The 23,090-nt window shown below is 38.7% G+C and overlaps 2 protein-coding genes across 2 annotated transcripts; both read right to left on the bottom strand.

Annotated features, from left to right (window-relative positions):
• Window positions 1–4,791: 4,791 nt before the first annotated feature.
• Window positions 4,792–5,733, bottom strand: LOC113177917 (olfactory receptor 14A2-like). Its single transcript, XM_026382423.2, has one exon. The coding sequence runs from the start codon at window positions 5,731–5,733 to the stop codon at window positions 4,792–4,794; it is 942 nt and encodes a 313-aa protein (XP_026238208.2).
• A 13,138-nt stretch (window positions 5,734–18,871) lies between these two features.
• On the bottom strand, window positions 18,872–19,810 carry LOC144254622 (olfactory receptor 2M3-like). The gene has a single exon (XM_077797996.1). The coding sequence runs from the start codon at window positions 19,808–19,810 to the stop codon at window positions 18,872–18,874; it is 939 nt and encodes a 312-aa protein (XP_077654122.1).
• Between the last annotated feature and the right edge of the window lie 3,280 nt (window positions 19,811–23,090).

Here is a 23,090-nt window from a genome sequence, read left to right as displayed (position 1 = left end):
CAAATTATCTCCCTGTCCTAGCATAACTGGACTGTGGAGAGTAAAGTGTGCACGCACACGCATCATGACCAAGCGGGGCCTTATCCCAGAGGTGCAAGGTTGACACACATATGCCAATTAACAAAGGTCATCCCCCACATGGTGGAATTAAGGACAAGAATCATATGATCCTCTCAACAGATGCATAGAAGGCCTCTGATGCAATCCATGCCCATTCATGTTAAAAGCCCTCGAGAAACCAGGGATAGAAGGAGCTTAGCTCAACATCATAAAAGCTAAACATGACAAAACCAAAGCCAATGTCCTGTTGAATAGACAAAAAACTGAAGACATTTCCTCTAAAATTAGCAAAAAGATAAGAATGTTCTCTCTCACCCAACCTTTCACATACAGAAGAATGAAAGTACTTTCCTATCTCTTACTCTTCCCACAAGTCAAAACAAAGTGGATCAAAGAACTAGGAATTAGACCAGGAAACTTTGCAACTGTTAGAAAAAAAAAACACAGGGTCAATTCTCCATCATATTGATGCAGGCACAGTATTCCTTAACAAGACCTTAAAAGTGCAAAAAATACACACAAGAATCAGTAAGCGCGACAACATCAAATCAAAAGCCTTCTGCACAGCAAAGAAAATAGTAAAGTGCATGAAAAGAGAACCCACAGAGGGCTGGAGATGTGGCTCAGCGGTAGCACGCTCGCCCAGCGTGCGTGCGGCCCGGGTTCGATCCTAGGCACCACATACCAACAAAGATGTTGTGTCCGCCAAGAACTAAAAAATAAATATTAAAAATTCTCTCTCTCTCTCTCTCTCTCTCTCTCTCTCTCTAAAAAAAAAAAAAAAAACAGAAAAGAGAACCCACAGAATGGAAAAAAAAATGTTTGCTAGCTACTTGCTGCTCAGATAGGGGATTCATATCTAGAATATATAAAGAATGCAAATAACTTAACATCCCAAACCAAATAGCCCAATCAATTAATGGGCAAAAGAACCAAACACACATCTTTCTCTCTCTCTTAAAAAGAAAAAGGCACAATGGCTAATAAATATATTTTAAAAATTAAATATCCCTAGCAATGAAGAAAACCAAAATTACATAGAAATCTTATCTCATTCTGGTCAAAGTATGCAAATAATAAATAATAAATGATGGTGAGGATGTGGAGGGAAAGTTTATCATACATTTTTGGTTTCAGTACAGATTATTATGATCACTCTGGAAAGTACGCAGATTCCTCAAAAGTGGGCATAGAACCACCATATGAACCAGCTACCCTACTCCAAGTTCTTTATCCCACCAGCACACCCTAATGATACAGCCACATTAGTGTTCACAGCAGTGCAACTCACAACACCCAAGATTTCTGTTTCAGTCAGTTTTGGGCACTGTAACCAAAAAACCTAACAAGAACAAATAAAGGAAGTGTTTTAGACAGTTTTTTCACTGATGTGACCAAGATACCTGACAAGAACAATTTTTTTTTCTAGTATGGGGGATTGAACCAGGAGGGCTAAAGCAGTAAGCCACACCCCAGCCTTTAAGAATTTTTTTTTTAAATTTTGAGACATGTTCTCACTAAGTTGCTGAGGCTGACTTAAAACTTTCAATCCTCTTGCCTCAGCCTCCCAAGCCACTGAGATTACAGGAATGCTCCATCTCATCTGGCAGACAAAAACAGTTTTAAAGAGAGGATGTTTATTTGGAGGCTCATGCTTTTAAAGGTCTCAGTCCACAGATGGCCAGCCATTCCTTGGGGCCTGGGTGGGGCAGAACTTTGTGGCAGAAGTGAGAGGCAGAGGAAAGCAGCTGGGGACATGGAGCCAAGAAGCAGAGAGGAATTCCCTTCACTACAGACAACTTATGTGCCCCAAAGGCATGCCCCAGTTACCTACAACACCCCATCTGCCCACAGCTACCACCAAATTAATCCCAACAAGGGACTAGTTCACTGATTAGTTTCAGGCTCTCATAACACAATCATTTCACCTCTAAACTCTTTCGCATTACTTCACACATGAGCTTTTTGGAGATGTCTCATATGTGGCTGACAGGTTTGGAGGTCTCAGTCCATGGAAGATCGAATTCATAGCTCTGGGCTGGAAGTCAGGGGCACATCATGGTGGGAGGGTGTGGAGGAGGAAGGCAGCCAGGACATGGCACCAGGAAGCAGAGAGAACTCTGCTTGCCAGGGACAAAATACATGTCCCAAAGGCATGTTCCTAGTGACCCACCTCCTCCAGACACACCCTACCTGGTTATAGTTACCACCTAATTAATCCATTCAAGTGGATTAATGCACTGATTAGGTTGAGGCTCTCATAAGCCAGTCACTTCACTTCTAAACTTTCTCGCTTTGTCTCACACATGAGCTTTTGTTGATGCCTTATATCTAAACCACACCAATATGCAACCAGCCCATGTGCTGATCAATAGATAAATGGATTAAGAAAATGTGGTATACATGCACAATGGAGTTTTACTCAGCCATAAAGAAGAATGAAGTTGTAGCATTTGCCAGTCAATGGATGGAACTGGAGACATCATGCTAAATGAAATAAGCCAGACTCAGAAAATCAAGGGTTGAAAGATTTATCTCATATGCTGAAGCAAGGGAAAGATAAGGGGGAAAAAGGAAGGTATAGATAGATAACACGATGGTATAGGGAAGATCAGTGGAGAGAGGTTGAAGGGGAGGGAGGAGAGTGAAATGCAGAACGCATTTGACAATATTCCCTATGTGCATGTATCAATACACCCCAGTAGATTCCATCTTTATGTAGATCTATCAATCAGAAATTTAAATATATGTAAATAAGTGGAGGTTCATTAGTAGTGTAGAAGGAGATAGTGGGAGGGAGGAGGGGAAGTGAGGCACTGGGGATGGAAATGGAGGGAAAGAATGCAGCGTTTTGAATCCTGTACCTTTGTTGTGCCTTTAAAATAAGAGTTCTGAATTGTTTCAAGAATTTTTTGGATGTTTGAAGTCCCTTTTCATAATATAAATAAAATTTAAGATAAGAATATAATTGTCTTCAAAATATATTTGGAATTTTGAGTTTTTCCACATAACTAGTCCTACCAGGTAAGCTAGGGGTCTGTTACCAGCCCCTCAGTGAATGCCAGAAGTCACATAGAGCAATCCACCTGGTCTGTTATGGGCTTTCCTAGACATAAATGCCTAGGATAAAGTTTAATTTACAAATTAGGAACAGTGAGAGGTTAATATGCAATAATATTAGAAATAAAAAATTATGACTACAAGCATTGTTAGAAAATTTATTTTAATTCTGTGCACTGTTTATTTCTACAATTTTCCATTTGATGTATTCTTACTCTCATTGACTTCAAGTAACTGAACTGGCAGAAAGCAAAATCACAGGTAAGGGGTGATTCTCGACAAGATGTGGAAACCTGTAAATAGAGACTGCTTGTTGTTCTCCTTTATAATGTGAATGTTTTTATCTTTCTTGTCTAATTGCCTTGACTAGAAATAAAAAACAAGGCAATCTATGGCCAAGTTGAATGCTAACTTCATCTCCTTCCCTCTGCTTGAAGAATTTCAAGGGCTGTCTGACCTGGTAGTGGTGGGAGACATAGGTGTTGTGAAATTGCCTTTCCCTCTCTTTACAATTTTATTTTTTAAATAAAATAATTTCAGTTAATTTTTAATCTTTCCTCACAAGACAAATTTATTTTAATTTATATTCCTAAATATATAAAAGAAGATTATAAACAATGATAAAATACATTGGGGAAATAGATGCAAAATAACCAGCAGCCAAAAATACTAATCTTGACAAATGGAAAAACATCAGTAACAACAAAAACAGGAATTCAAGGATTGGTAAGTTGAAGAAATGCAAGCAAGTTTGTTGTTTTTGTAATATTTTAAATAAATAATTTATGAAATAATAAAGCTAAAATAACAAAATAAAAATGTTCCTATTTTATGTTAATATTTGAAATATGAAATACAACATGAAAATGGACATAAATGATAAATTTTGTGCCATTTTGTGAAATTTTTGAGGATTATAATGTGTTTGTTCCCAATCTTCATCAACTTTTACTAAGACTTAGCATCTATATCTATGCTTATGCCAGAAATTCCGATTCAAAGGCATTTATGGGGGGAACGATTTGGTTTGTAGTTGTTTTACATTTCTGTAGTTGTAACCCTCACCAGTTGCTTGTCTTAGAATAAATCTTCCTTATTCTACAGGCCCAGATCAATCTGGCTGGAGTCTTGGGAGTGGGCAGGGCTGCGTTTCTTTGGGAGTCTGCAGCACAGACTCTTCTGTCCCCAGAAGTTCCCTTCACGCTGCAGCACAGGACAGTCCAGCCTCAGTGACAGTGAGGTCAGACCACTCTCCCACAGTCAGTCCTTCTCTGAGGAAAATCTTAGTCTGCAGTTTCTGAGGGTTGAGGTGATTAGACTGGGACCAACAGCCACCCCAAACCCTTTAACCTAGTCACATTTGCAAGCAGAGAATTGTGTTAACAGTTTCTGAGGAGCTGGTCCTTCAGAAGGCTGCCCAGTATCATGGATGTCCTGATCACATGGATATGCTCTAAGGAAGAAACGATTGATGATTCTAAGATAATCATTGGTGATCATGGCCATGAAGCTATAAACCTCATTCTAAATAAAATACACATGTATACAAACCAAAATATTCAGTTATTTACCTTATATCAAAATAAACCGTATACTATAAACCCTCAAAACAACAATTTATAAAGATGTTTAATTGATCCTTTCTAGAGAATAGTCCTATTGTTTTCCCCCCTAATATTTATGACACAGTTTCCCTAGAATCTTCCACAGAGAGGCTTTGACGTCCTTGTTCCTCAGGCTGTATATCACAGGGTTCAACGACGGAGGCATCACAGAATAGAGAACAGACACCAGAAAGTCCACAGGATGCGGGGATTCTGGCACTGGCTTCAAATAGGCAGTGACACCCGTCACTATGAATGTGGTCACCACTACGAGATGGGGTGTGCAGGTGGAGAAGGCTCTTGACCTTCCTTGTGAGGATGGCATTCTTGTGACAGTTTTGAAAATGTACATATATGAAAATCCAATGGACACAACACAGGAAAGTCCAAATGTGACCCCCATGACCACAGTAACATCAATGGTGACATGTGACTTTGAGCAAGAAATCTTCAGCAGAGAGGGGACATCACAGAAAAATTGTGGGAGTTTTATGGAGCTACAGAAAGATAAAGAGAAAGTTCCTACAGAGTATAAGACCCCAAAGATGCCCCCAAGGAACCAGGAGACAGCCACCATCCACACACAGAGCCCCTTGTTCATGATGACGACATAGTGCAGGGGGTGGCAGATGGCCACATAGCGGTCATAGGACATGGCTGTGAGGACAGACAGCTCAGTCCCAGCAAACTGAGTCACCAACAAGACCTGTGAGACACATCCTGGGAAAGAGATGGTGCTCCTGTGGCACAAGGAGCTCACAATGAAGTTGGGGACAGTGACTGAGACAAGGCAAGCATCCAGGAGGGACAAGTTCTTCAGGAAGAAGTACATGGGGGTGTGGAGACACTGGTCAACGGTGACTAGGATGATGATGAGAAGGTTCCCCACCAGTGCCACCAGGTAAATCAGCAAGAACAGGAAGCCGTGTGCAAGCTGGAACTCCTGGGCCTCGGAGAATAGTGTGAGGTATAACTCCATCCCCACCGTGTGGTTGGCCGTGGACACCATGCTGTGGACCTGATGAAGGGGAGGGAGAGGGCAGACGTGTGTCAGGTTCCCACTGAGCCTTGCTCTGGACCAACAGTGTGTGCTCACCGCTGGTGCAGGGTCCAGGTCTGCTCTGTGATAATGCATGCACACACTGCTCTCCTGACACACCAGGGTCAACGACCTGCCCAGCTCCACTCCCGATGCTCATCAGAGCAATGCTGAGAAGACAGATCAGGGAGAAAACTGAAAAAATTAAAATTTAGACTTTACATATCTACTAATAAATTTTATAAATTTATAAAATTTATCTTGAATCATTCCTGAATTTCTAAGTAAAATTTTTGGAATAAGCCAGTGAACTTGTAAAGCAGCTCAAAGAGGGCATACCCATTGAATCATATTGAAATAATCCTGTTTTTAATACTCAGTAACATTTTCATAGAGAGGAAACATAGTTTATATTTTGTTACTAAATACATGGAACAAAAGTATAAGAACTAAAGCCTATGGCAAAAAGGAGAGAGGAAAAAGTGAAAGAAAATTTATAAATTATAAAATTCATGTAGGTACATCATTGTAATGAAGAAGCAATAGTGATCATGGATGATAAGTTAGAGAAGCGCAAGGAACAGGGGGAAATGTTCACCATTACCAACCCACAGTCTGTTTTTATATGCAGCCATACACAAATCATCTCTCTCTCTCTCTCTCTCTCTCTCTCTCTCTCTCTCTCTCTGTCTCTCTGTCTCTGTCTCTCTCTCTCTCACTGTATTTCCAGTATTTTTACAAATAAAAGGCACAGATAATTATAGCTATAATTATAGCTATAGAGTCCTGAGATCATGGGGTTGAAATTTATCCTTCAACCTAAATGGGTAATTTAGTGTTTGAGAAAAAAGAAAATGTACAAAATATTTTTAATAGGAAATATAGAATAACTTTAATTGAATTTGAGTAAAAATAAAGCATTTCATAAAAATTAGATATTTAGCTGTAGGCCTTTAGAAAATAAAGTACTTACTTTCTAAAGAAAATGATACTTTGCTAATTATTGCCATTGACTTCTGTCCAACTTGTCAAGCTTTCTCCATCTTCTGAGTTAGAGAGGAATTAAGGCCTGTTCTAGCTAAGACAGCAGAACTCTCCTATGGATGGCCTGTGTGTGAAATTTAAGGAATTGCTGTTGCAATTCCAAACAGATTCTATCAAGGCAGTGGATGATATTGTTTATCTGAGAATCCCATCTGAGGATTCTCAGTGCTGGGCTGCAGGTGTTCAATCAGGATTACCTGACTGCATGAGCCAGCAGGAGCTGAGGAGACTGCAGTATGTGTGCTGACCACCAACCATGCACTTCTTGGCTGTGCTTTCTGAGTTACTTCCTCTCTGGAAATAAAGCCCTTGCATTTTTAAAAAATACTGAGAAATCCTGTTCTGAAAGGACCTACTTTTCTATGGATTCCCCCTGTGTTTTATATGTGATACGTATTATAAAACCAAAGAAATAAATGCACTTGAAAATAATTAAAAGCAAATGTGGAGGGAACTGTATAACAGTTGTTTTGAAAACAACACTACAATTAATGTTTGCTAACTTAGAGATTTTCTGGTTCTCTTTGTAGTTCTAGTTATAAAATGAGGAGTTCATATTCTGTGATTCCCAAGAAACTTCCTTTTTTAAAATGGACTTATTGCTTTATGTAAATAATTTTTTAATCAAATTCAAATGTAACTGCCCAGATTTGATCATTACACATTATGTGCCTGTATTGGAAGTATTGGAATATCATATTGCATCCTATAAATATGAACTATAATGTGTCAATCAATTATTTTCAATCTTAAAGTAAGCACTTGAAAGTAAATCTAGATTTAGCATATATCAACTTTCTTCTTGAAAACATACTTGGATATATATATATATATATATATATATATATATATATATATATATACATACATTCCATGGAGGATCTCTGTTCCCCAATAATTTCCATACCACCCTTGAAGCTCCAATATTCAGACCCACCTAGAAGGACCAGAAACGTTGAAATTTTCTTTCTCTTGAGAGTCTTCAACCATCCTGGGTGTGAGGGAGAAGCTCAGTGATTTCACCTTGTCTGACATCCCCTCTTTTCAGTGAGCCTGAGATAGTTTTCACTTTTTTCTGCATCATCCTTTGGGAAACAGTGGACTGAGGGTAGGAGATGAGGACAATTCTAACAGGGACCATAGCTGGTCCCTGTGGACCCTTGGTGGCCTGGAGTGAGAGCAGCGCGCAGCCTGGCTCTGAGCCTACAGGCCTCACTGCTGGCTCTGTGCCTTGCCTCTTCCTGTAGCATGTCCCTGAGAAGAGCCACCAGCCTCCCAGCTGGGAAGGAGCTCCCAGAGCACTGGGGCTGTGCTCCACTGCAGTCAGAGGGACGCACTTCCTCTCTGAATCCCAGGCAAGCTGAAGTGAGAGCTCCAGGGCATGTCTGAAGGGGCCAAGAAAGAGGTTCTATGATATTTGCTTCTTTACCCTGGTCTCCTCTGCTGCTTGAAAAGTTTTCATTGGGATCTAAAATGTGTCTCAAAACAAAGGTATGACGCCACTACACAAAATCCACACAGAAGTGCAGGTATTATAGTTATAATGATACAAATTATAACTAAAATTTTATATATTATATTGAAAAATTAAAACAGCATAAATTCCCTGAGCTGAACAGTACAAGTCTAGAGTAGAATAAATTGCAACAATGAAATTAACTTCAAGAAAAATTTAACATAAAGTTGTGAAAAGCTTGAAGAATGTATTTTACAACCACAATTTTAAGTCACATAGAATAGGTCACAGACAGTACCATGGACTGGTTTGTCCTCCCAAAATTCATTTGCTGAATCCTAACTCAAGTGAGGAGCAGGAGCATAGCCTCTGGGAGAGGGAAATGCCTGTGAAATCTTTAAGGAAGAGGTCCTTAGCTTATGTTAATCTTAACAGTCATTGTAATCCAGTTCTGTTTCCCTCTTTTTCCATAATTTTCATCTGACATGACTTTTCCCTGCAACATATAGTAGGTGTGTTAAATCTACAGTGTGATAATCAAGAACATGCTATGGTATAAAGAATAAAAGTAGTGGATCAGGAAACAGCCTTCCTAAGTGACCAAAAAGTTCTTTGCATGCTTCATCGTACTCTTGAACCAGACTGACACTGTTTCCTTCCTGCATCTACAGCCTTCTCTACTTAATTAAATAGTTGGTGTTTGGATATTGAGATAATTTTTTTCCTTTCCATCCAATTTTTCTCCTGGACAATTGGACTTTATGGCTGTGATCTTGTGTGGAGTGGCTAGTTCTGAGAAAGTTCGGATATTGTCAGTCATAGGGGTTGAGACATGACGTCAGGATTCCAGAGAAATTCCTCATGCTATGACTCTTCTCCATCATCCCAAGCAATCCTTAAGGCCAAATTCACCCTCCCAAAGGTCCATAAATTAAGGGAAAAAAGGTGGAAAAGTTAACTCTTAAAATACAGAACTTATATTTAGATACCATTAAAAGAAAAGCCCAAGAAAAGACTTAGTGAAGGCAAAAAGTTCAAAAGAGGAGACATTTTATGCAAATTCATGTTATCAATTTCTATTATTATAAGAGGTAGTCAACAGGAGGGAAATGGTTTTAAGATGGACATTTACAGATTTTCAGATTGGCCAACTGAAATTTCAAAAAATCATACCTTAGAGACTGATGTGGCTCATAAGTCCTTCTAGCACCTTATTTCCTGATTAGATGTATCCCTTCAATGAACAGGGCTAAGAACATTTACTAGTTCTAGAAGTTTTCTGGTGGAATTCTTTAGGTTTTCTAGGTATAAAATCACATCATCAGCAAATAGTGCTAAACTCAGTTCTTCTTTTCCTATCCGTATCCCTTTAATTTCTTCTGCCTGTCTAATTGCTCTGGCAAGTGTTTCAAGAATTACGTTAAACAGAAGTGGTGCAAGAGAGCATCCCTGTCTTTTTCCAGTTTTTAGAGGGAATGCCTTCCATTTTTATTCCATTTAGAATGATGTTGGCCTTTGGTCTTAGCATAGATAGCTTTTACTGTTGAGATATGTTCCTGTTATCCCTAGTTTTTCTAGTGCTTTGAACATGAAGGGGTGCTGTATTTTGTTGAATGCTTTTTCTGTATCTAGTAAGACAATCATATGTTTCTTATCTTTAAGCCTATTGATGTGATGGATTACATTTATTGATTTCTGTATGTTGAACCAACCTTGCATCTCTGGGATGAACCCCACTTAATCTTGGTGCACTATCTTTTTGATATACTTTTGTATTAGATTTGCCAGAATTTTATTGAGAATTTTTGCATCTATGTTCATTAGAGATATTGGTCTGAAGTTTTCTTTCTTTTATGTGTCTTTGCCTGGTTCTGGATTCAGGGTGATATGGGCCTCATGGAATGAGTTTGGAAGTGCTCTTCTATTTCTATTTTTATATTTTCATGAAATAATTTGAAGACTATTTTTTAGTTCTTCTTTAAAGGTCTTGTAGAACTCAGCTGTGTATCCATCTGGTCCTGGGGTTTTCTTGGTTGGTAGGCTTCTGATGGTGTACTCTATTTTCTTGCTTAAAACTGGTCTATTTAAATTGTATATATCATCCTGAATCAATTAGGGCAAATTATATTACTCTAGAAAATTTTCAATGCCTTGGATATTTTCTATTTTATTGGCACAAGTTTTCAAAATAAATTCTAATTTTCTTCTCTATTTCTGTAGTGTCTGTTGTGATATTTACTTTTTCATCACAGATGTTAGTAATTTGAGTTTTCTCTCTCCTTCCCTTTATTAGCATGGCTAAGGGTTTGTCAATTTTATTTATTTTTTCAAAGAATGTAATTTTTGTTTTGTCAATTTTTTCAATTGTTTCTTTTGTTTAAATTTCATTGATTTCAGCTCTGATTTTAATTATTTCCTGTCTTCTACTGCTTTTGGTGTTGATTTGTTCTTTTTCTAGGGCTTTAAGATGTAATGTTAGGTAATTTATTTGTTGACTTTTTATTTTTTGAAGAAATGAATTCCATGCAATGAACTTTCCTCTTAATACTGCCTCCATAGTGTCCCAGAGATTTTGATAGATTGTTTCTGTGTGCTCATTTACCTCTAAGAATTTTTTAATGTCCTTTTTGATGTCTTGCAATCCATTGTTCATTCAGTAGCATATTCTTTAGTCTCCGGGTGTTGGAGTAGCTTTTATTTTTTTTATTTTATCATTGATTTATAATTTCATTTTTTATGATTCGATAGACTGCAAAGTAGTATCTCTATATTTAGCATTTGGTAAGAGTTGCTTTGTGGCATAATATATAGTCTATTTTACAGAAGGATCCATGTGCTGCTGAGAAGAAAGTGTACTCTCTCATTAAAGGATGAAATATTTTATATATATATCAGTTAAGTCTAAGTTATTGATTGTATTAGTGAGTTCCATAGTTTCTCTGTTCAGCTTCTGTTTGGAGGCTCTATCTAGAGATGAAAGAGGTGAGTTGAAGTCACCCAAAATTATTGTGTTGTGATCTATTTGACTCTTGAACTTGAGAAGAGTTTTTTTTTGATGAACGTAGATGCTCCATTGTTGGGGCATATACATTTATTATTGTTAGCCATAACAATATGTTGGTGTATGGTTCCCTTAAATAGATGAAATATCCTTCTTTATCCCTTTTGGTTACCTTTTGGCTTGAAGTCTACTTTGTTTGATATGAGGCTGGAAATCCCTGCTTGCTTCCGCAGTCCTTGTGAGTGGTATGATTTATCCCAAACTTTTACCTTCAGCCTGTGGATGTCTTTTCCTATAAGATGAGTCTCTTGGAGGCAGAATATTGTTGGGTCTCTTTTTTTTGATCCAATGCCGATCTATGTCTTTTGATTGGAGAGTTTAGGCCATTAACATTCAGGGTTATTATTAAGAAATGATTTGTATTCCCAGCCATTTTTGTTTATTTTAGGTATTTAACTTGACTTGGTTTCTCTTTTGATTTGTTTTTCCTTTAGTATAATACATCCCTTTGATGATTTTCATTGTTGTTTTTCATTTTCTCTTCATGGAATATCTTGGTGCCATGCAGGCTTTCTAGTTGTAAATTCTTCTAACTTTTGTTTACCATGGACGATTTTATTTCATCATCAAATCTAAAGCTTAATTTTGTTGGAAATAAGATTCTTAGTTGACATCCATTTTCTTTCAGAGCTTCGTATATGTTGTTCCATGATCTCCTGGCTTTCAGGGTCTGGGTTGAAAAATCTGGTGGGATATGAATTGGTCTCCCCCTATATCTGATCTGATTCCTCTCTCCTGAAGCCTTTAAGATTCTGTCCTTATTCTGAATGCTAGGCATTTTCATTATAATGTGCCTTGGTGTAGATCTGTTGTAACTTTATACATTTTGTGTCTTTTAAGCCTCTTGTATTTGATTTTCCAGTTCATTCTTCATGTGTGGGAAACTTTGTGATATTACCTCATTGAAGAGATTGTGCATTCCTTTGGTTGGAAACTCTTGTACCTTCCTCTATCCCAATAACTCCTAGATTTGGTCTTTTGATACTATCCCATAATTCTTGGTTTGTTCATGGTTTTTACCATCTTCACTGTGTGGTCAATTTTGTTTTCCAGATTGTACACTTTGTCTTCATTATCTGATGTTCTGTCTTCCAAGTGATATAGGTTGTTGGTAGTACTTTCTATTGAGTATTTTTATTTGATTTATTGTTTTCTTCATTTCAAGGATTTCTGTTTTTATTTTCAGAGTCTCTGTCTCTTTCTTGAAGTAATCTTTTGCTAACTGTATTTGCTCCTTTATCTCTTTGTTGGTGTGATCAAGGGATGCTATTTCTGTCTTATCTCTTTGTTGGAATGATTAGTGTTTGCCTGTATTTTTAATTTAGGTCATTCTTTAATTCATAGTTTATTTTAATTATGAACATTCTGAGCCCCTTCTCTGATATTTCATCAACTACACTGTTCGTGGGTCCTGATTTGTTTGGAGCACTTTCCTCCCATGTTTTTTTTTTTTTTTATGTTGACTATGTGATTTCCTTACTTGAGGTGTGGATCTGAGGTATTACAGTTTCTACCCTATAATCTTGTAGTATCTGTGCAGATTATCTGTACCTCACCATGGTGTTGGGCTTCCAGATCCTGCTGGTGTCCCAAGGTGGACAAAACTATAACTATAGGTAGTGGAGGCAATAGCAGTGGTAACTCCAGATAGCAGTGGAGGTGCCTCAAGATGGATGCAAAGTCTTTCAGAGATGGGACTGAAAGGATGGGCTATACACTGGCTTTGGGATGCCTGCTCCAAGATGCAGCTAGCTCTTAGGTCCTGTCTGTTGTCCTAAGGTAGAGGCTACTGCATGGAGAAGGCTGTGAGGATGACTGCAGTGTCTCAAGATGGAAGTGGTTTAGACTTGGGCTCACAGGCAGTGGTGGTAGGGGGGGTGGAACCAAGGTCTACACTGGGCCTGGGCTCCCACACAGGTTGGTGGAGGCAGATCTTTGCTGGGCCTGAGCTCCTGCAGGTGTCTGCTGGTGGGTGGGGTGGTCCTTCTATGATATAAATTTAACAAACTAATCATAACACCGATGTAAATTTTGAATTGAAAAATCTAAGAAAAACTAAGCAAATGAAGAGTTAATCCACATTCATAAATAGGAAAATTCAATGTTGTTAAGATGTCAGTATTTTACATCTTGATCTACAAAGTCAATGTAGTACCAATCAAAATGACAGTAAGTCAGTAGGTATCATGCTGCATTTCATTTTCCTACCTAAGTGTTCCGAAATTTCTCTTTTGATTTTTTTCTTTACATATTTCTCTTAGCTTTTAAAAATTTTCACCTTAATGCTTACAGTCTCTAGTGTGTGTTGATTTGAAATAAATCATTCCCATTTTTCTAAAATGTTGGAATCATCCATATGTACCTGGGTTCGGGCATGTTACAATTGGTGCCACAGCACTGCAAGTACAGAACTACTATTTAGAAAGCCACATCAATGGAATGAAATAAAAAGAGAACACCCTGAACTTCTCAACAACTTAGATATACTACAACTAATTATGAGTTTGGTATATTTTCAGAATAAAAAATCAATATATAAATCTCAAGTGTATGTCTATGTTCTGGCAATGAATGGAATAAACAATTACAAAAGTAATTCCTGAATTGGAAGAATAGTTCCGTGGTAATTTGTAGCATGGGTGAGGCCCTAGATTCAATCCCCTATATAGAAAAAAAACATTCTACCTATCACTATGTTAAAAATAACAAACTGTTCAGGATAATGTTAACAAAAGATGTGTAAATTTATACTCTAAACAAAAGAAACTTTTTAGATAAATTAAAGAATAACCAAAGAAATAGAAATTATACCAAGTTTATAGCATGGATGACATTATCATCAAGTGGCAAATATGTCTCATATTAAATTATAGAAACAACACATTACATTACCATCTGATTTTGGCAGAAATTGACAAGTTTAGCAAATAGTATTCAAATAACAAAATCAATTCTGCACAAAAGGTAGACAAATTCATAGTGCTCACACATCAATTTAAAAACGTACTAAAGTCTTACAGTACTAAAGATTCTATTGCTCTGGTGTAAAAATAGTCATACAGATCAACTAGATATAATTGTTAAACTCTTACATTCATTATGTGATTTTCCCCCTATTTTTGGTACTGGGGATTGAAAATAGGGGTGTTCAATCACTTAGTCACATCCACAGCCCCTTTAAAAATTTTTTTAGACAGGATCTTGCTAAATTGCTATGGCTGTCCTTGGACATGCAGTCTTCCTGCCTCAGCCTCCTGAGCTGATGAGATTGTAGGTGTGCACCACTATACCTGGCAATATTAGTGATTTTTTAATAAATATGCTGACACAGTAAATTGTTTGTTTGTGCACTGAGACTACTGTTTATTTATTCACATCAAAAATAGTAAATTTGCATCTGTATCTCATACCATACATAAATAACTCAAAATGGATGAATTATCTGAGACAGAAAATGAAAACTAGAAAGATCTAAGAAGAAAATATAAACAGAAAGAAAGAATTATTACTTTGGATTTGGAAATAGGTTCTTTGACATAATATCAAAAGCATAAGCAAAAAAAAAAGTAGTGGAATTACGCTGAAATTCATCAAAACAAAAAACAACAAAAAATGGAACTTTTGTGTTTAGAACATCATAAAACTAAGAAAAAGTACATAATTTGTAACTCATATGTTCTGTTATAATCCTATATCTAGAACTATAAATAACATTTAAGCCTTAATAATAAACAGATATATAACCCAATTTAAAAATTAACAAATCACCAGATAGATATTTCCCGGAAAAAGAAATTACAACTGACCAATAAGTACATAAATGACATTCACCCCATCATTAATTATCAGGGACATAAAATGAACACTACAATGAGATATCAACTTGCACACCTGAATCATTTTGTTCAAAATAGAAATAATACCAAGTGTTTGTGAGAAAGTGGGCCAATTACAACTCTGTACACTGCCAGTTGGAATGTAAAGTACTATTCTTTATTAGACAATGTGAAAGGTAGCATGATTTGAAAAATAATCTGGTAAATGATCAAAGAGTTAGACATAGAGTCACCAGAGGACCTCCTAATTCTATTCCTAATGATATACTAAAAGTAAATGAAAACACATTTTTACACAAAAATTTATACACGTTTTCAAAATAGGAGATAATGAGCCCAGTGCAAAGATGCACAAACCAATAGATTGTATCCATATGGTAGAATATTGTAGGGTAATATGTCGGTTGAAGTTTTGACACCTGCAACACGGATGGGCCCTGAGGACCAGCTGAGTAGAACACACCAGCCCTGGGACACTAATAACCCAGTTTATGGGGAGAGCTGGATTCAGATCTGCAGGGAGAAGTGGGTCAGCGTCTGTAGAAGGTGGTGTGGGTGGGGGATGACCGCTAGTAACGAAGGGTGGTGGGGTGATAAAGGTGTAAAACTATGTGGATTATGGCCACACTCGGGAAGATGCTAAAACACGTTGAATCTTACACTGTAAGTGGGCGACTTAGGTGGCATGGGAGATCCATGCTGGGCCCCAGGAGGGACCGGTGAGGCTCCGACAGAGGGCGCCACACCGCAGCTGGCACGTGGAACTGCGCACTTAGTGCTGCTCTAAAATCCTTGTTCTCTCTTATTGCAACGACAGCCTAGGTCCCTGGGCCTCGCTAGCTACCCCTTCATCCACGCTGAGCAATGCCAGGCAGGATTCCTGCCAGGAAGACGTGCTTAGCGGCTCTCCTTGACTTTCAGAGGCCCTGCTCACCCCCACTGTCCTCTGCTGTGGGTGTGCACCGCCTGCGTTCTCCACTCCTCACTGCCCACCTGGGCATTTCCACTTGCTTGTTCTGTCTTCCCCAGACCCAGGCCTCACTCCAGCCTGCACTCTGCTATTCAATCTTCCACACACTTTTTGGCACTGAACTGCTCTCAGGACCACATTTGAATCCTATACGTCTATATCCAGCGCATGTACTGTATGGGAATCAGATCATTCCTCTGACTTCGATTGTATTGTTCCTTTTTAAAAATGTGTACGTTATTGATCAAAATGCTCTAAAATTTTCTATTGTTTTAAATTTATAATGAGTCCATGCCTCAATTCTTTTAACATTGCACACTCTGTGAGGGAATTCCTCTCCTTTATATTACATATTTATACATATATCTCATAAAATGTGTCACACATGATATAAATGATTCATGGGAAATATATGATCATAGCATTCATCTCAAGGTTTATCATTTATTTTTAAAAATATCAGAGGCTGAAGCTTCATTTACATAGAGAAAAAATATTTTTCTTCACCATAATCATTAGTAGGTAACTTAAAGTTTGTCACAGTTTAACATTTTAAATACATTAGCAAAGACTTAGGCTATTAATTGCAGTTTTGATTCATTTTATCTATATGAAAACCATCATATTTCTTAAAGTAAATAATCTTTTACTATACTCTATCTTTAATAAGCTTAGAAATTTTCCCTGCTAGTAATATTATTTGATTGGGTAATATAGTGTTTATTATTATATTTGCCTATTTATCATTATATTTACTTCCTTAAAGTCAAATATAAAAACATTGGTTTAACCCAAAATTGAATTAAATTTCTATAAAAAAATCAAATAATTATATGAGTAAGACAATTTGGTTGAAGAGTAGTGAAGTTTAGACTTTCTTCTCTATCCTGTTTTGGGGGATTGAACTCAGGGAGTTTGACTGCTGAATCATCACCCCAGCTTTTTTTTTTTTTTGTTTGAAACAGTTGCTGAGGCTGGCCTGGAGCTTGTGGTCTCCTGCCTCAGTCTCTGGAGTTGCCAAGATTATAGACTAGTGCAACCATGCCCCACCTCCAAAGTAGTCTTGTTTTTAATAAGGTAGAAAAGTGTTATGAATTACTTCACTGAACTCAGATATTGCTTTTTTAACCTGTGTGCTTGAGCAGAGGAGAAGCATTTGTTTTAATGGTCTGCTAGACCTGAAAAAGGGAAAGAGAGGGAAAGGAATTCACAGTCATCCCTGTTTATAAACGAATGCATGCACTGTGTTGAGTGCTGTTTTATAGTAAGTAGAGGAGCAATGTGCAAATTAGAGAAGCATAATCAACCTCCAAATTATATGTTAGTCCATTAAAAAGAAGTGTAAAGAATTCCTAAGTGACACAGTGCAGTCTACTGCAAGGACATCACCACTATTGTAAGACACATGTGCTAGGACCAGTTTTTGGCGATGTCATCTCTGTGTCTGTGTGGATATGGGTCTGCAATGACTGGTGGAATATTCTGAAGGAGGAATGCCGAGCTCCTCTCATGATCTGCACCCTCTAGCTTTACCTGCAAGATCAAGTTCATTGTATGCCAGGAACGCAGATTTTTGTTTTGTTTTGTTTTGTTTTTCAGGATGCTAAGATCCATCTTTGGTTGATTTAAGCCATATAAAGGGAGGTATTCTGATATTGGCCTTATTTAACCAGCTGGGAGGCCTTTTAGAGAGGATCTTGCTTCACCCTGAGAGGAACAAACACTCCTGCTAGCTTCAGAGAGGAAAGCAAGAGTCCCTCTGCTGCAGAGGAAGGGGATCACTTCAACAAGCACTGCAGTGTGGAAGATGACTCTGAGCCACATACAAAAGTGCTCACTGAGAAGAAGGCCCAGCTTAAAATAAAGAGTAGCTCATTACAGTCCTAGGTTTGTGGTTAGTGTTATGGAGAAGAAGAAAGCAACACAATAATAGGGATTTTATAAGGCACTTAGGGCTAGGGTAAAATCTCGACTGCATTTCATCTTACATAATACCAAAACAGCCACATATATATCTATGTATAAATATGTATGTCATACATAAAATTTAAGAAAAATATGAAGATTTTAGGAAACAATTTTCTATTAAAAATTGATCACATCAGTTAAGCAATTGTTCATAAAACAGTGCAAATCAATTGCAGTATATTCCACACCTAAGGGTTAGAACAACTAAGGATGTAAAATCTACACTCAGAAATTCTTAAGAACATTTCTGTATCCTATGTATAAGAGAATCTGTAGAGGAAGAAAATAAATGAGAGTTTCTCAGTCATCCAGTACCCCAAAGGATAGTGTTCACCACAAACACAACATGCCAAACCTCCAAGTAATGCCTGTTTTCTCCACCTAAATTACCTTCATTTCAATATTTATATTAAAAGTTATCTATGAGTCAATAGATAAAAAAACCATGAGTCATTTCAGCAAAATGGTAAGTCCAGGATATACTGGACTCTACATAAGCAATCCTATGTCCAGATTAAATGTACCACATGCTAAAAAACTGAGTGCTACAATCAATTAATGGGCTGCTTCTACAGATGACCACCTCCATTTGCTAAGTATGGACAACACACAGATGTGCATTATCTATCCTAACAATGTTTGCTGGTGACTTATGCAGTGGTTAGTAGAACCACAAAGATGAGAAAACTTGATGCTGATGTGCATTAGCCTGCATATAAATGTAAGCATATCAAGTGTGCTTAAAAAACAAAGCATAAATACAATTACCCAGCTCATTCTCCAGACTTTCCCTTCCCTAGCACCTTCATGAATGCTCTGGACACCTCCCTGTTGCGCAGGCTGTAGATGAGGGGGTTCAGCATGGGCGTGAGGATGGTGTAGAAGGCCGACACCATCTTGTCCTGGGTGGGGGACCGGTCAGAAGTGGGCCGCATGTAGATGAACATGGCCGCTCCATAGTACATGCCCACCACCATGAGGTGGGAAGAGCAGGTGGCAAAAGCTTTGCGGCGACCCTCCCCAGATCCCATGTGAATGACGGCCAGAATCACACGAGCATAGGAAGCAATGATGATGCCTACAGGGAACAGAAGCATAATGATGCAGCAGATAAATATCATCCTTTCAAATGTCAAGGTGTCAGTGCATGCGAGGGTGAGCAGGGCAGGGACATCACAGAAAAAGTGGGGTATTTCCCGGGAACCACAGTATGGGAAGGACAAGGCAACTGCAGCTTCAATTATACCATCAAAGGAGCCAAGAAGCCAGGAAGCAGCAGCCATGAGGCCACAGACTTTCTGGCTCATGAGAACTGGGTATCTTAATGGGTGGCAAATGGCCACATAGCGGTCATAGGCCATTGCTGCCAACAGGAAGCACTCGGCTCCCATCAGGGACACATAGAAGAATATCTGGGTCCCGCAGCCTCCTAGCGAGATGGAGTTCCTGCCAGACAGGTAGTTGAAGGCCATCTTGGGGACGGTGGTGCAGATGAGCATCAGGTCCATGAGGGAGAGCTGACTGAGGAGGAAGTACATGGGGGTGTGCAGCTGGGTGTCCAGGTGGATGAGGAGCACCATGGTGGAGTTCCCCATGACGGCCACTGTGAAGATGCCCAGGACCAGAGCGAAGAGGAAGGTGTGGATGGGGCTGTGGTTGAAGATGCCCAGCAGGATGAAGACAGGGCTGGAGGTGTGGTTCCCCCAGTCCATGGTGAGCTGCTCACTGTGGAGAGGACAGCTTGTAAGAAATGGGCAGGTTTGTGCTATGGAAATATGGAGGATTTTTCTCTTACACAAGCACACTACAAAATTATATTTGTAATTTTGATTTGTACATCAGTGTGGTTAAGGCTTGTTTGTAACTTGATGTGCTTTTAAATGCAAGATACCTACATTGTGCACATGCTAGGTTTCACAGTAAAAATCTAGAAGTCTTCTCAAAGTCAATAATCTGGTTATGGGGAGAACTCAGCTCAAAGGTGTAGTGTCAATGTCCTTTATAGTTACACTATGTAGGGATTCTGACTGTGCAAATACACAGGGAAACATTCCTCTGGTGCGTAAACTCCCTGGGGGTCACAGGCACTCTGTTACCACCCTTAGGACATCCTGCAGCTTCTCCTAGGAACCACTAAGGAAATTAACATGCGTGCCATGTCTAGCTGATATGACAATGCCCTGCATGAGGAGGCTCTGTACTAGAGTATTATCAGCCTCTACCTTAACCTTAGGCACACAGTTCCTAGGAATAAAGGAACTCTCTTGTTAGGCAACCACAATGTTTTACTGAGCCTAAACCTGTCCAAATAACAGTGACTTTATACAATGGAACTTCTTGAGAGACATTGGATATTGCAACTTAGTTTGTCACTGAGGAATAAATAAGCTGCATGATGTTGCTAAGTCTGTACCATGCCTAGTGATACCAAGAACAATAGATCCCAATGATGCCAATGACCTAAAGTATGATAGATATAAGTAAAGCTGGCAGCTTGACCCCTCTTCCATTCTGCCATCTTTCCTGCCTCTGCATCTTGTCTCTGGGTCTCTCTTTATTTTCCAAACAACACCATGATCATGTGAGGAGTCACGGATTTCCTGGGATTCTGTGGCATTTCTGCTACATTTTCCATGGAACCTTCTTCATCACACTGTGGTGTTTATAAAATTTCATGGAGAGGGAAGCATGTCCTAAACACCAACAGAAGCTGTTAACCAGTGGGTGTTGCTGCTAAGTGAGTTATCATGGAAGACTGTCCTCACCAGTGTTTTCCTGTCTTATTCCATCACTGAAGGTCAGGTGTGCTTGTGAGACATTAGAATAGTCCATTCTCCCTGGGACCAACCAGAGGGGACCATAAGCACACAACACAAACTCTGCCTACAGGTTATTTTTGCTGTGTGACATTAGGTAATTATCAATTTCCTTAAAACTTATTTTTTGCTCTGTAAATGGGCATATTAGAAGTTGGCATGAAGTTATGAAATGAAACCTTAAGCTGTTTAGAACATTGCTTGTGTCATGGCTTCTGCAAGTATTTTTATATTAAGTACCACTGGAGGGAATAAAGCCCATTCCTACTTTATCTCTAAATATGTTTAAAAAACATTTTTTTTAGTTATAGAGAGACATAATACCTTTATTGATTTATTTATCTGGTGCTAAGGATTGAACCCAGGTCTCCCACATGCTAGGTGAGAGCTCTACCAATGAGCCACAGCCCAAGCCCCTTTCTCTAACTAATGTAGTTTATACAAACGTCAATCTCTTCAATGTTTTTTTGGAAAATCCCTTTACGAGTCCTTATTTGGCTGCAAAGTAGCATCTTTTTAACTCTGTGTTTTGACCTCCTTTTCATTTTCTTTTTGGTCCTCCTTCTTGGGAGATCAGGCATTTCATTTCTTCTTTAATGCTATCTGAACAAATTGTTATAATTGTGCTTTTAGTTGTTTGTCCTCCTGAGTGTCTGTGCGCAGGTCCCCCACTATGTGAACACACTCCAGTTATAACTTAGGCGTTCCCTGAAGCCTTGATTCCTCATCAGTTCCACATGTCCTATCAACGCTTCTCACAGTTCCTATATTAACAATAAATTCAACCCTAATTGTGTGAGTTAATACAAACCATGAGGCTTAGTTGTTTAAAATTTTTTACTTTCCCAACCTTCATAAGATTTTTGCTAATATTGTTTTCTTTATGTTATTTATTTATGTTATATTTATTTTCGATTCACATGTAATACTTCTGCATGTTTACGTGGTGCATGGGGTGTTTATGAATGTGTATACGTAGCGAAATGTTCAAATCAGGATAAGCTCACCTAGTTCTTTAAACATTTGTTGTCTCTTTGTTGTGAGAACATGCAAAATGATTTCTTCTAGAATATTTGAAATGTGCTTATTATGATCTGCTTTCAACAACACGGACATAATGGGAGAGATTACATTAAGTGAAATAATCTGAGCACAGAAAGACTAGCCCCACATGGCCTCACTCATGTGGACCTTGCAGAACCAGGAATAGAATGGTGCTTTCCAGAGGCTCAGGATGGGGTGGGAGAAGGAAGGATGAGAAATGTTGGTCAAGGACTCCTAGATTATGGCAAGATCAGAGAGGTGATCTCTGGAGCTCTATTGCTCAGCAGGGTGACTATAGATTATAGAATGTACTCTATGTTTCAAAATAGCTAATTATATGTTCTAAACCTTTTTGTATCATTCACCCTTGTGCAACCCTTTCACTATACACCCCTCAGGAAAATCTTGAGTCAAGTTAAAAAAAATGCTCCTGATTGCCCATGCTTGCTGATTGAAATATATTGCCCAGTAGATGAAGACCACTCCGGTGAGCCAGTTGCATCCCCTCTCTTTATCAATATGCATTTCCTTCTTCAAGCTCCCTTGTGCTGTCACCCTGCCTGGCCTTCTTTCTCTATGTTTTGAAATACACAGATGACTATAAAATTGTTGGAAAACGACACACATCAAGTCAGCTCTTGAATATCCTCTCCTTTTTCTATTTTCTGCAGCCATGTTTCAACTGCACGTGCTGCAGTTGAAGGGTACCAGAGCATTAGAGCGACATCTTTCAGATTGTACACAAATCACCGGATTAGCCAGCCTATAACTGAAAGGTTAGGGATGCTAAGAAAGCTGCGGGCTCCTCGGAGCAGGAGTTCCACGCGCCAGGATCTTCTTCATCTGCATTTATCTTCTGGCTTGTCTTTTTGCCCAAATAGGCCATAAAATTCTGCTGATTCTCATATCACATTTGGCTAATGCATTTCTTCTATCTTTGCCAAATCTGAAACTACAAACCTCAGCAATCTTGGCTGCCTGCCCAGGTGGCTGGCATGAGCAGTGCTTCATGGCTGTTGGTTTTGAAGACATCATCCTCCTGTGAGCAGGGCCTGGGGACAGTCGGTCAACCATGTTCTTTCCCTACAGTCCTGGACCCCTGAAAGCCACATCTCCTTACACTTCGGGCCAC

The sequence above is a fragment of the Urocitellus parryii genome, chromosome 1, assembly GCF_045843805.1.
Source record: "Urocitellus parryii isolate mUroPar1 chromosome 1, mUroPar1.hap1, whole genome shotgun sequence".
Lineage (NCBI taxonomy): Eukaryota > Metazoa > Chordata > Mammalia > Rodentia > Sciuridae > Urocitellus > Urocitellus parryii.
The sequence above is the reverse complement of the archived record's forward strand: the minus strand, read 5'-3'. Positions and strand labels throughout refer to the sequence as shown.

What these genes read in the sequence shown, in the direction of transcription:
- LOC113177917 (XM_026382423.2), bottom strand. Translation starts at nt 5,733, where the DNA reads ATGGTGTCCACGGCCAACCACACGGTGGGGATGGAGTTATACCTCACA.
- LOC144254622 (XM_077797996.1), bottom strand. Translation starts at nt 19,810, where the DNA reads ATGGACTGGGGGAACCACACCTCCAGCCCTGTCTTCATCCTGCTGGGC.